Source organism: Chamaea fasciata, unplaced genomic scaffold (assembly GCF_029207755.1).
Source record: "Chamaea fasciata isolate MVZ Bird 193981 ecotype frontalis unplaced genomic scaffold, bChaFas1.0.hap1 SCAF_2, whole genome shotgun sequence".
Lineage (NCBI taxonomy): Eukaryota > Metazoa > Chordata > Aves > Passeriformes > Sylviidae > Chamaea > Chamaea fasciata.
Window position 1 is genome coordinate 25049544 of NW_027094087.1, and position 13736 is coordinate 25063279.

Genomic DNA, 13736 nt, shown 5'->3' on the forward strand with positions numbered 1-13736 from the left:
CTCTGTCATTTCTTTTTGGATTTTGTTCCCCTGCCCCCCCCCCCCCCAGTGGTGAATTCTATAGAAAAAATCTGAGTTAACTTTTTATTCCATGTCTCTCTAGCAAACAGTTCTGCCTGCATCCCAGAGCTCTGACATGCATCATTCTTGCTCTGCCTCATGTAAGACTTCAGCAAATGGGCTGCTGTCTTGCAGTTTACCCTCCAGCTCAATCCCATCTTTCCCTACAACACTCAAGGCTGGATTCTGGCACTTCAGCTCAGCCCCAGCTGCCATGTTCCTGCAGGTCCCATTCCACCTTCCAGTCCTGCTCCCCTCTAATGCACAACCTCCTGCTCCACAGCAAAGTGCCTGCAGAGCTGCACCTCTGCTTTATTGGCACTGCTGGTACTGTGCCTGATGGAACAGGATCTCCCTGCAGTAACTGATACCAGCACACAAGGAAACAGTGCAAAAAGCGTGTTTATTCAACTAAGAATTAAGATGGGAGCACGCCTCATGTTTGCTGCCTCTGCTAACCCTGTTTAGAACAGGCTTCAAGAGATGTCACACGTGCTTTTGTAACCTCTCTCTGCATTGCTGGGAGAAGTTTGCCTCTGATCTGCTGTCACACTTCCCCTGTTGTTCACAGTCGCTGGGTTTCGACCTCCTGGCCCGCTCTAATTATCACTGGCAGCTGTGCTTCTCCCGTGCTGAGCACATCCTCATGGAGGGACTTGATGAAGATGGTGGTTGTCGCATGAAGTGCTTCAGGGTCATGAGGCAGATGAAGGAAGATGTCTGGTGTGCTGGAAATAAGCCTGTCATCACAGCTTATCACCTTCAGGTAGGCATCATCCTGATACCGACACACAGTCGCAGGATCTGTTGCAGTGGCTTCCATCCAGTAATGTCAGAATGTTGTTGGGTAAATCAGTGTAGGATCTGTGTAACTTCGAAGGTAACTGTCAAAACTGCTGCACCTTTTCATTGCTTTATGGTGGCAAAGAGTTCACTAAATACATGTTCCAAACTTCAATAAGAAACTAAGGCCTGTAGGAACGTTATGACTGCAGCAACATAAAGAGAGCTGAGGGCCCTGCTCTGTTTTGACTTCACAGTGTACTGTTGTCTGTACTTGCACACTTATTTCCTTCTTCTTGACTATCCCAGCCATCTATATCCATCTGTCTCTTTGGTGGAAGATGGTGCTTTTTTTCTGTGTGGATATGCGCCAAACAAAACTGTCTCAGATGAGTGTTGTTAATGAATTAGGTGCAAACTACAGTTCTGGTGGTGTTTCACCTGGAGTAGGAAGAGAAGAAAGAGTTAAAGGGGTGGTGGCATCCTCCTTGCACCTATTTCAGAGTTCAAAATGGCTTCAAACAAGATTTGTGAAGAAGAGAGAGAAGATTTGCTATGACTGTGTCCCCACATCTGACAGCTGCAGACAGCAATGGGCCACAGGCAGCACCATTTGTTAGATTATAGATTAAAAATCCTGTTTTCTGGGACTTCATCCTCCTGGAGTTGCCAGGGAGAGGCTGTACTTTTCCCATCTTGAAGCCTCAAGCCATTAGGTTCCTACAGTTGTTACTGATCTTTTGGTGTCCAAAACCAGATGCAATGCTAAGATTTCTCCTAAAGAAAAAGCTGGTGACCATCAAATGCTGTTACAGTCATGGCACTACTCTAAGTCAAGATGGAGCAAAAAAAAATTGATGAGGCTGATAATAGCTTAGCTGAATGCAAAACTCCTCAGTGCCTGTAAGAACAATCTGGTGGGAAAACTATCATATGTAAAACAAAGTGGAAAACCATTTAACCATTAGGAACAATGTTTTTCCCTGACTCAAGGAGCAGATGTGCAAGAAGTGCTGTTGCATCTTGAGCAAAGTAAGAAACTATTTAGAAGCTCTTCAGTTCTTTACTGTAACTGTACTTCTGGCTTTTATGGCAAGAGAGGATTGGTTTACCAGACAGAAAGAACTTTTCAAAATTACTGACATTAAAAAGAAAAACAGGGGAAAAAAGAAAAATGAGAGAATGTCAGGAGACTCCAACCCTCCCTGGCAGATACCTGTCTATCTAAACCAAGACAGAGAAACAGTTAGTGGATAAACCAGCAGTTGAGCAGAGGCTTAGTGTTAGGTTTCTTCACATTCTCAGGTTCCCCCTGGCAGAGGTATCCAACAAATAGGATTAAATAAGGTCCTTCATGACAGATCAAATCTGCACCCCAGAAGCTCTGAAAGCCAGAGAGGACCATGTAACTGCCCTTCTTTTGCTTACCTGCACAGGAATGAAGTTCAGTATCTGGAATTTCAACAAGATCTGGGTACATTCTGAAAGCCAGCTCTATGCTGTTGGTAGAGAGCTGGCAGTTAGGGACCTAAATGCTAGGGATAGATCACTTGTTTGGGCACCTGACTGAAAAAGCAGTGTTGTTTTCCTTGCCTCCAGGAACTTCATTGCAACTGTTGCCTGCTGAAGTAGTTTTAGCGTGTCAGAAGGTAACTGCTCTGCAAGTCTTCAAGGAGCAGCTCTCAGAGAGTTATAGCTTGAATTCCTGACTATGTCTTTGTTCCCTGGTGACATTCAATAAAAGGCTTTGTGATTATTGCAGCTGTGAACAAAAAAAAAAAAAAAAAAATTCACGTTTGAAAAACTGTTTGAGGAGAAATTTGTCAACAGTACAACTAGAGATGAAATTCTACCTCTCTAGAAACAGACAAGTTAAAGGCTGTGGTTCTGCCACCTCTCACAGTGTCTGTGAATCTCTTTTTGGGTAGCTGAATTTGCAAAATAAAATTGGGATTCAAAGGACAGTTAAGGAACTTAGCAGAATTATTGAACACAGGATAGGTGATTTTGTACTTTAAAAAGTTATTTCAGGCTGACAAAGGCAGTCAGTATGGCTTTTTTGGTACAGTAAGTCTAAGTTCCTAGAGAAAATTCTTCTCAGTCATGGGAAAGTCTGAGAAAATGCAACATGGGAGGTGTAAAAAATAATACAAGAGCAATAATCATATGCATTTTGTAATTTTAATTATGTATTTCTCAAATGTTAAGTTGCATAAAATAATTTTGGAGGAATAGAACATAAGATATGCAGAAAGTATCACATGTCAGAAAAAACAGGCAGCATTTGACCAGAAAGCAAGCCTTGCACCTGCAACAGCTTCTTGCAATCTCAGTCTGTTTAGGATGCAGATCTTTGTGTGTATCTTCAGCACAAATACAGCTGAAGCTAACAAATAATTATGTTAATCTCATCATGCTCTATCCTTCCTTGCATCTACTGGCTTCTACCCTTGCATAACAGGCCATTTTCTACAGCCTAAAATGCCTGGCATTTCAACAGAGGCTCCTGCTGGAGGATGGCAAATAGGTCAAGATTATTTTAGCAAGATCATTTTCCTTGGGTTCCTGGCTCAGTCAGGGGAGGGTGGCTTCTCTGGGGAGAGATCCTAACCAGGCACCTCTGAGCTGCTCTTCCTGGTGCCCAGAGGAGACTTCAGCTGGGACCCCTCCATTGAAACGTTAACACAGGGAGGTAGCAGCGCATGTCTCTGTGATTTCCAAGGCTGTCAGCCATTCACCAGCACTCAAAGTGCCTTAGTAAGCTGTGTGAGCCCTCGACAGAACCTCTAACACATCTTCTCTCCCATCTGCTTCTTGCAGACAGTGCTATTCTGGACGTGTGAAAAATACCCACGCACCAAGGATTGGCGCTGCTTCCCTGAAGCCTTTCTGAGGCTGGTACAGAAGCTGCACAAGTGTGTAAGCCAGCACTTCCTCAAGCATTACTTTCTCAAGAACACCAATCTGCTCAAATATGCCAACACCAGTGACCTGGACCTGGTGGCCAGCAAGCTCGCAGTCTTCTTGGAGAACCCCGTTTTCTGCCTGGACTAAGGCAGGCAAAGGTCTCGCCCCAGCCCTGAGTCAATCCCCCAGCTCTGCTCCCCACCTGTGGTTGCTCTCCGTGTCCTTCCAGTAGATGTTGCAGCTGGCTCTGTGAGACAGTTGGCACATGCAGCGCGAAAGAGAAGTGTCGAGCTGGCAGCGGTGGGCGGTGAAAACTGATGGGAGGTATCACTTGATGCCCAGCTGATCTAATTTGCTTTCAACAGTGACAGCCTGCCTGGAAGCTGCAGCCAGTGAAACCCAACTTTGTGTGTCAGTCAGAGCAGGCAACTGCCTTGTTCTGTGTCTCCAGTCTTGTGGCACCTAAGCTGAAAGGCAGCGCAAAGGAGTCTCGCTCGGCTGCCTCTGTAACCTAGCATGTGTATTGTTGCTGCAATCGCCTTTCTCACAAGGACAGAGGGTTTAGTTGCCTGCTTACCTCACAGGCCAGCTCTGCAGAGGGGCAGAGGAACATTCCCGAGGTGTTCTGAAGCTGGAAGCTTTCTCAGAGGAAATTCAGTTCAGTGAGATCCTGCTCCAGTAGGAATTTAGCCATGCTACTAGTGTTGAAGAGCTCAATAGAAGCAAGAAGAGGAACAGAGGGTTTTGCCTTTTCATTTTTATCTCCTCCACTTACATTTTTCTTCCAATTGCTTCAAGTATATCTTTTTCATGTTTGCCTTTGCCAGTTATGTTAGTGCTATACAGTCAGGGGGCTTTGGTAGGGCAGATTTCACTCCCATCCTTGGCTCTATACAGTAGGCTGGACAAGGAGCAGGTCTTTCCTTAGTTGTTAGCACCCATGTATTTTTGGGTGCAGTGCAGAAGAAGAATATTTTTTCAAAGGCTCTTAGCTCCTAGACCCCCAGTGCTTTTAATTTTGTGGATGTTTCAAAAGAAGATGGATTTTAGTATTTCAAACGAACAGAGCTTTAGAATTAATATAAGGAATGCTGGGTTTAATGTTATTAAATTGCTGAGGATAAACCAAGAAAGGGGGGATTTTGAGTTTGGTTTGGTGGGGGTTTTTTGTCACATCGGTACAGGAAAGTAAATAAGTCCTTTGCCAAGGGGGCTGGCAGAGGTGGGATTTGCATCCGGCGCTCCAGGGAGCTGCACGAGGCGCATCCGTGGTGCGGCGTCTCCCCGTCGTGGCAGACTGCGGTACAGCCACGCGTCTCCGGCGCAGCCTCTGCCTCTGGAGTAGGCTGTCGTCTACAGCTTTTGAGCAGACTAGATACGGGTCAGGAAAGATCCCAGCTGTGTGGTCCTGGTCTGGTTGCGGTCCCGTGTCTCCTGCATCAGATCTCACCACGTATAGACCTGATCCAACCATGTCAGCTGGCACCCTCTTGGCTCAGATCCTCGGAATCGTCTCTCCAAGTCACCTTTCCACATGGGTAACCGCGTTGTGTGGAACTGTTTTGAACAGTCAACTTCTCTTGCTAAACCTTTGTTCTCCAGGCTCCCTAAATGGGACACAAGTGTCAGTTTCAGGATGACACCTCCTGTTCAAGTTTGGCTTTCCTGTTTCCTGTGAGCTGAGCTGTTTCAGTAAAGTGCAAGAAGATGCCAATCTGCCAGGCAGAGTCGGGCAGCTGTGGCAGTGAAGTAATGTCTCCTGCTTCATCTTGGTTTTGTTTTGCGGTTGGAGGGCTGGCTTCTGAAGTTAGAGGAGGGCAAAAACAGTTCAAACTGTTCGAGGACAGTGCTAAACATTCAGAGCTGTTAATCCCAGATTTGATACTTTAGTGCTCTGGTGTACGTTTCTTTTGGGATTTAGTTGTGGCTGTTAAAGAATTTATCTCCCTTTATAGCTGGGTAAAAAAAAAAAAAAAAAAGTTTTGGTGGTGATACCTTAACTTGGATGCAGCTGTGTATCAGAGTCCTCAGCTGCTGGCGTTCAGAGCCTGCTGTGAAGCGAAACCATGGGCACGCAGCGTGTGCTGCACAGCCATGACATGGAATGTTCCACTGCTCTGCCAGAGTTGCAGCCTCGTACTGACTCAGCAAAGCCAGGAAATAAGCACAGAATGATGGACCCCTGCTTTGAGCCAAGTCTGATCAGTTTTTGCTCTATTTTCTTCTTGTTTACACGAGCACATGCATCAGCTAGCATACGCTGCTGCAGAAGGTATCCTTGCCACCACTGACGCATGGAAGGTACAATACTATTGACCACAAAGACACGGGAACAATCTCACAGCTTTTTCTCCAGAACAGCAAGATGTGACACAGCTGGCCACTGGCAAAGGGAAAAGGCTCTGAGGAAAGGACTAACGTGTTCATGGAAGCAGTTGAATACAAGAATTAACTCCTTTTAGAGACATCTTTGAGATACTATCTTACACCATCTTGTGCAGGTCTGCTTGGGTGTGTGGGGTTTTGTTGCGAGGCAGTTTTCTGTGGTCACGGGGCAGTTGTGCAGGAGGTCTCTTATTAAAAAAACAAACTTGTCAAATATATTTATTGCATTTCTTACCACAATAAACTTTCTGCAAACAGTTTTTCATTTATACATCAAGCCTGACTGCAAAATCATGGCCTCATCCCAAGATTTTCTTCCAAAAAGAGATGCCACATTGTGGTTTTGGTTACACAGTAAGTTTTATGTTTCATGTTTATGATTTTTCTTTTTTAAAAGTGACCATCTGGACAAATACAGACTTTCTTGAAATTGGTTTAATCAAATGTTCAGAACATCTGGAAGGAATGTGATGACCATTTTCTCTCCCTCTCTTTTTCATTGCTTTCATGAGTATTTGCTGCATTCTCAGCCGTCACCACAGTCAGCACCACTCTGTCTGTCAGAAATTTCAATGGAATGTGTTGCTCTGCCATATAAAACCATGCAAACTCATGACATTTTTTAGTATTTTTACACAGCCTGCATTCTAGTCACTAGAGGGCATTGTCTCTCTGAAGCACAAACACAGATCCAGGATCTTGCTCTTAAAATCAGCATCTTGTTATTATCATCGAGCTGATACAAATTAGCTCGATTAATTTAATGCTGAATTCTGTTGCCAAAAAGGAGAGAAGAGACCACGGGAGAGCTTTCTAATAAATAGCAAGACTTTGGTAAAAAGCCTCTAAACTCTGGAAGCCACTCTAAGAGCCAGTTTATGGATTTATTGTTTCTGACGGTCTTGCAGTAATTCCCAGCAGCCTTCGATTGGGAAAGCACCAACAAGCAAAGTGCAAGCAGGGTTCTGGGAAGGAGGGAACTTGCAGGAATAGCCACTCCTCTGCTCCATTAGGGTCCTACCCTCCCTCCATGGGTCTAGGTCATGATTCTCATGTGTGCCTACCCCTCAGGCTCCTCTGTCTCCCTCTTTTTTTTCTCCCTCCTCCAGGAAAAAAAAAAAAACAACACAAATTCTCGGAACAAGTTTTCTGATGCCACCCCTTTGGCTTTGGTGGGAATGGTCATTTTTAAGTGCACATCAACTCTCTTTTAGTTCATGGGACCCAGGTGTACACAGAGGCCATTACAGACCATCTAGTCACCCTCACTTACACTCCATCTTTGAAACAGTGCCCAGCAATGAAGTTAGATCACCTTGCAAACTTCATTCCCAGTGGGAGCAGCCTGGCCTCTTTGAGCGAAGCTTGGAAATGGACAGTGATAGGCAGGATAATTCTGCCTTCACACTAAATATTTTTCTGCTTGCCAAGGCTAGGGTTTCTGGTTTTGAGGAGAAACATGTTTTTTATTATTATATACCCCGCCCCACTCATCTGAGGGCTTGCAATGTCATGTGAGACAGTGACACAGCGGCCAGTGCTCAAATCATGGTAAGAGATCCCACTCACCCTGTCAGGCCAACCTGTGCCATTACTGTAGGAGGCTGTGGTGCCCTTGACCCCTTTGAGATCTGACTTCTCTGGCTGGAAGAAAACACACAATTTCAAAGGAAATTAAACAGCTGCAGGTAGCAGATATATTTTAGCCTGTTTTGACCCAGACCATTGCAGCACAAAGAAATGGACAACACTTTCATCCTGTTACATGTACCTGTCAGTTCTGCTCCAAGTGACGTCTTTGAACTGAAAGAAAGGACAGGATGAGCACCTGGCTCCACAAGCATCTCGTGGATGGGTGATGAAGAATGCACAGATGCCACCAGAGACCAAGCCTATGGAGAGTGCAGAATGTATTTTTCACAGGAAAGATTGTCTAATTTAACATTAGCATTTTCACAAATACAAATTACAAGGAAATGCATTAAGAAAAGAATTAATCAGATTGAAAGGCTTTGTAGTAATTAGAAAAAAGAATGGCATCTTCCTAGGCTCCCCTGGGTAGTAGTAATTACCAGCTGCACAACTGTGGCTTGTGCCACTTAAAGATTTCTGGACTAAAAATCTTAATATCTTTTCGTTTCCATTCTTTGAGAAGTCACTCTTGGAATCAGGCAGCAACACAGGCCAGCAGTTCTGAGAAGCATGAACTGAGTCTGCTTCAGCCTGGGAGGGCACCACTTTACATGCAGGGTGGTCCAGAGCCTGATCCCAAGCCATGGCTCAGTTGTATCTGGCCCAGGACATTTTTCCTGTTGCCTTGGAGGAGATGGATACCATGAAGTTATCCAGCAACTTGAACAGCCAAACCTCTTCTGCCACAACTCCAGGCAGCCTTACACCCATCTGCTTCTGCAGCACATCCCAGCAGCAGAAGGCCGGCCAAAGCCCCTTCTGGTGACAGTGTTGTCACCAACACAGCTGGGGGGACCTGAAGGGCAAGGCTGCATGCACTGCAGCTCCAGGAGGGTAGCTAATGCATTCCAGGGAAAAAGTTTGGTTAATTCAGGAGAGCTTAAGAAAGTCTAGTTTCAAGCTACTAGTGAACCAAAACAAAAATGCAGGTCAGAGGAAATTTTTAAAAATCCGTGGTAAAAATTACTAAGAAAATGAACTTCAGTGTTGAATTCCTGGGATCCAATTTTTAAAGGGTCAGGACAAGTAGCTGGGAGGAATGTCATCAGCCACCAAATCCATCTGCTGCTCTTTGTGGTCCTTTCCCCCAAATTAACCTGGAGTTGTTTCAAAGGTAGGTAGATACTTTGCCCCTGGCTCCTGAGGCAGGCAGATTATTTCAGACCCACACAGAGCATTAGGAGCTTTCTTTGAACTTTCAGCCTAGATGTGTTCACAGCCAGTGCAGTCTGGTTTGTACCAGAGCAAGCTGCTGCTCACCCTCCATGGAGTTTGCTGTCTGTGCAACCATCACAAGGGTAATCATAAGCTCCCTTGCCGTTAGCTGAGCATGACTAGATGTGCCAAACTCGGTGGTCTCTTTTTCTCTGATAAAACCTCTGTTCCAGTCTTGATCTACACTGAGTGTAATTCATCTCTGCACAGATAACCAGGCTGGTTTGCAGCCTTCCAGATGGATTCTCATCAGTGTCTCCTGTAATGGCATGTCACATTGATAATACTAATCCATGTAGTATATCCCCTGTGCTGAAGAGGAAAGAACACACAGAGGTCATGTTCCCTTAAAAAACAACTGCAGCTTCAAAGGAAGAGCGACTATCATCAGTGATTTCCTTGGCAAACCAGGTTAGGCTGGTTGAAAGGCTTGCCGTGGTCTAGTTGTCTTGGAAGCGAACCATATTCCTGAGGCCATGGGCCAACAGCTTCATCATGTCCATAAGACCTGAGCTCAGGCCAAAATCGATGAGTCTGCTCCAGCCTGTTCCTCTCTGCCTTCCCCAGGCAACAATCGGCTCTGGTCTGTATTTCTCCCACACTTCTTCCCCTTGAGTTAATGGTAGACACCATTCCTCCTTGTGACACATATCCAGCTTTTACCACTAAGCTGAAGAGTTTGGCTGTTTTCTAGCTGTGTCATTAAAATGGCATGGACTGGAGAGGCAACAGATCAGTGACCAGAGCTAATAGCAGCAAAAAGGATTAAATGAACAATGGATCTTGAGCATAATTTATGAATGCCATTAGCCACTGAGAGGGAATTATGTTTTGGCTGCAGTTCTGAGGGGGAAGGGTGGGTCTTATCTAAGCAGGAAGAAAAAAAGTGCCTGATTGCATTTGGATTAACAAACAACTATATTGATTTGCCATGTGATGCATCTTGGACTTTTATGTTTAGATCAGATGTAATAACATCTGTCCAAACACAAACTTGGTCTTTGGTACTTTCTCTATCTGATATTCAGACCCTCATGGCCAGATAACGTTGTGGTCACATCTCACAGCTGCCAGTCATGGAGCATCTGCCACCCTGCCTGATAGAGCACAGTTCTCCATCAAAACTCTTGCAGAAAGGCAGGTCTTCTCCTCTTAGAGAAGAGACACAATATTAATTGCATGAGTGTTTCCTTGTAGGCCATGCTCACATCCAGGGGATGGGACTGAGCAAGCAATGCCTTTGTCTGCAGTGTCTCTTCTGCCTTTCATTTGATAACCAACACAGTATCTCATTAAACTGCTTAGCTTGGCAGCTGGGGCCATTTGTTAGAGTGTGAGATGAAGGATCATAATCAGATTAAACCTCAGGATCATATTGTAGAGACAGAGATTAGACTGGAGAATAAAGAGAAAGTTTCATTTTGTGTGACAGTGCAGAGTTGCCTCTGCTTGGAGTGGTCAGGAAGGTTAAAAGTGATTGTGGACGCTCGAGCCTGAGGGGATTTATTTCGATGTCTCCCTGCTCAGTTTCCAGCAGAAGGGTTTTAGCACCCACTTTGAAATAGGGAGTAGCTCTGCAGCCAGCAGCCCCTCACTACTTTCCTTTCCCAAATGAGGGCCTGAAGAGGGGACTTGCAAGGGAAAGGAAAGCTCAGCAGGTGTAAATGATGCCAGAAGCCAAAGCTGCATGTGCACCGAATGTGGTACCTCTGGGAGGGGATTGCCCTTGGCAATAGCCACTTAATTATTATCTCTTGCTGGAGGCCCAGGTCCTTGACTTGAACTGCTGTTCCCTGAGTCCTTCCTGTTCCAGTGCATTTAACACAACATCTTATGAGTTGTCCAGCAATCAGGGGACAGGACGCACCCTCCCAAAGTCAGCAGCAGCTCCACAGTGAGAATATACATCTTAGGTCTTCTTGTGATCTCCTCTGAGCTGGTTTGGCTAGTATTAGAAGTAGCAGTAAGAGAAAAGTTGGCAGGTTGGGAAAGGCAGCATACAGATGGATTTCTGGCATTTGTGCCTTCAGAGAGAAATTACCACGGGTCAGAGCAGCTCAGTCTCTGTTGTGGGCCCATTTAACAGGCAAGTGTCAGGAAAGACCCCAGCTACCACCAGCTTTAGAGTCAAGCTCAGACCTCTGCAGCTCTCTCCTTGGACATTATCTAGTCACAGGAGATGACGTGCACATCCCATCATGAACAGTGAAAACAGTGGGAACTTATAAATACACTCATTTTTTAAAATGGTATCTAGGTCTAGTCCTATCCCAAGTGAAGTAAACAGATGTCAAAAAAGAGGAGATAAAAATGGGTATATAAATTTTTTACTACTGTACCTAAGACCATTGTAAATTCTGTTCCCGCACTCCCTCAGTTACTTGTTCTGGAGGTATACTTAATGAATAATATATTCTCTCACTGGCTTGATCTTTTGCTCAGATACTGTACCCTCTTTCTTCCCTTTTGTCTGTCCTCTATTCCCTGGAGACTAAGTACTTTAGGGCAGGAGCTTGGCATACAAAGATCTTCAGTTTCTTTGTGCTTCCTGAAACTTAACACAATGCAAACCCTTAGCAAAACCTCAGAGTAACAAAGGAGATGCTGATCTGAACAGCTGGAAAGACAACAGAGCCTTTCCAGCCACCCAAGATAACTCCTGGGGTGGTAAGGAGGTACTTGGGGAGGAGCAGATGGATGAGTGCCCCTTGCAGTGCCACAGCCATTGCAGATCGCTAATGACATCCCCTGGTTTAGGATGATGAAGTGGCAGCATTCAGGGGATGGCAGTGCCAGATGCTCGGTATATGGCTTCAGGGAACTCACACCCGATATTAACAACCAAAAAAAGATGGCAGCAGACTGTCTTACCCTCCTGGTGCCTGACAGAGACTGCAGAGGGGCACTCACACAGCAGGAAAACACACACCTAGCTGTGAAACTCCTCCGCCTTGCAGCAGGGTGGAGTGATTCTCTCTGTTCCCTCTGGGCCAAACATAGTCCTGAGCTGTTCCTGGGACTTCTGCACAGCATGGTGACTTTGGACAAGCACCTGGACCCACGAGGAGCCTGGGAAGCTGCTCAGGAAGCAGAGCCTTTTGATGACACTTAGAGGATTTCTGCTCAACCTACAGCCATGGTGGGAGTGGGGCAGGGGCAGAAATCCTGCTCTGGCTGGTCAAGCTCACCTTGGGTGTTGTTTCGCTCGAGACAGTGTTGTACAGGATGGCAGCAACTGTGTGCCCCCAGAAGCTTCTCCCCCTTTGGCTCCACATGCTCCCCAAAGCATCCCTGATGATGAAAGAGGCTGCTTCAGGCAATGGCACCTCGAGTCTTGATGAAGATTTTAATAAGGGATGATGATCATATGCAATATGCTTCCAACAGATATTTTATAATGTATGCACCAATCTAGCCAGACTTGGGCTGTATTTTTCTGCATCACTCTCTAGAGCTACAGGGGCACCATCAGTTTGGGGCAGAGCCAAAACTCTCTCTGCCTCTGCATCCAGCTGGAACTGAAGGCAGCTGTCCCTGTAAGTACAGTGCAAAATGAGCTGCCCAGAGGAGCAGACTGGTCAAATGTTGTCCTCCTGTCACCCTGGTGACTCTATCAGCCAAGGTAGCCTGTGCTCAGGCACTGTCCTTGTGTTAAAGGCTCCTAAGTGCAGCGATCCTGCTCGAGCCCCCACGCAGAGAGGCCCCGGTTCTGATTGTGCATCTTGGAGCTGCTGTAACATAAGAACTGATTTGGAAGTGTTTTCAATTAGGTTCCTCCAGGCACTGAGAGAGAGGAATCTGAAGCACAGTGGTGAGACATCAGAGCTGACAAAGTCAAATCACATGATACACATGGAACACCCATGGGAGTAAGGGAACACCTAAAAACATGGACACCAACCCTCTGGCAAATAGAAATACTTTGAGAGCTGTTAAAGAAACCTCAAAACAGGATCAAAGACCTAAGATGATCACCACTCTTCCTGCTGTATGTGAAACAGCCACATGGCAAACTGGACTGATGGAGGTTGGAATGTGACAGGTCAGGATGTGGGGATGGCTGGGATATGGAAGTGGCAGCAGCCTCATCATGCAGCCTTGGCAGAGTCCCTTAATGTGATCCCAGCATAGAGACGTTGTAGCAACTGGTCACTTTCATTTGCTAGGATTTAACAAGAGGAAAGTTTCTATTCAAAGTGGAGGACCACTTCCCTATTTGTGTTCCAGCAGTTAACATTCCCCTTTTGCTTAGGAAACCACAGCAAAGGCTACTTTTGATGTTCTAAAATTTAATCTGTTTGAACCTTCAACCTACAATCAAAACAAGAAAATAGGAAACAACTTTTCAACAAATAGTCACTGTTTACATCCAAAATATATGTAATTTATTAAAAACATGCTATCATCCAAACCCAGTGTTTGCTTCCTGAGCTCTGTGTAGCACCTGGTTAGTGAATAGGAGGGCACTGCGAGCTTGGGGTGTTTTTTTAAACAGGAAACATATCAGAAAACAAACAGAAGTTTTGGCAATACTGAGTAGTTGTTGAAAAACAGCCTAAGGCAATCTGGGAGAGCCCTAATACTCATTTCTGTTTTACCCAGGGCACTTCAGGCATAGCTCCTTGGGAGGCTGGTCAGGTACCCACAAACTTGCTGCGCTAAACCTTCACTGAAATTTCACACAAAACTCATGG

At 45.4% G+C, this 13736-nt stretch overlaps 1 protein-coding gene and 1 long non-coding RNA gene across 2 annotated transcripts in view; one reads left to right on the top strand and one right to left on the bottom strand.

Moving 5' to 3' along the window:
- Positions 1-8153, top strand: part of MAB21L3 (mab-21 like 3) — a 35704-nt gene extending 27551 nt beyond the window's left edge. The window contains exons 6-7 of the mRNA XM_066175290.1: positions 632-826; positions 3664-8153. Of these exons, the coding sequence (XP_066031387.1) occupies positions 632-826; positions 3664-3897 (429 nt within the window). The 3' untranslated portion in view covers positions 3898-8153. The remainder of the gene's footprint in view (positions 1-631; positions 827-3663) is intronic.
- Positions 445-4017, bottom strand: LOC136284850 (uncharacterized). Its single transcript, XR_010719316.1, has 3 exons — positions 3953-4017; positions 2272-2605; positions 445-1284 (listed from the first exon to the last, which is right to left on the bottom strand). It is a non-coding gene; the product is annotated as an uncharacterized lncRNA (long non-coding RNA).
- Positions 8154-13736: the final 5583 nt, after the last annotated feature.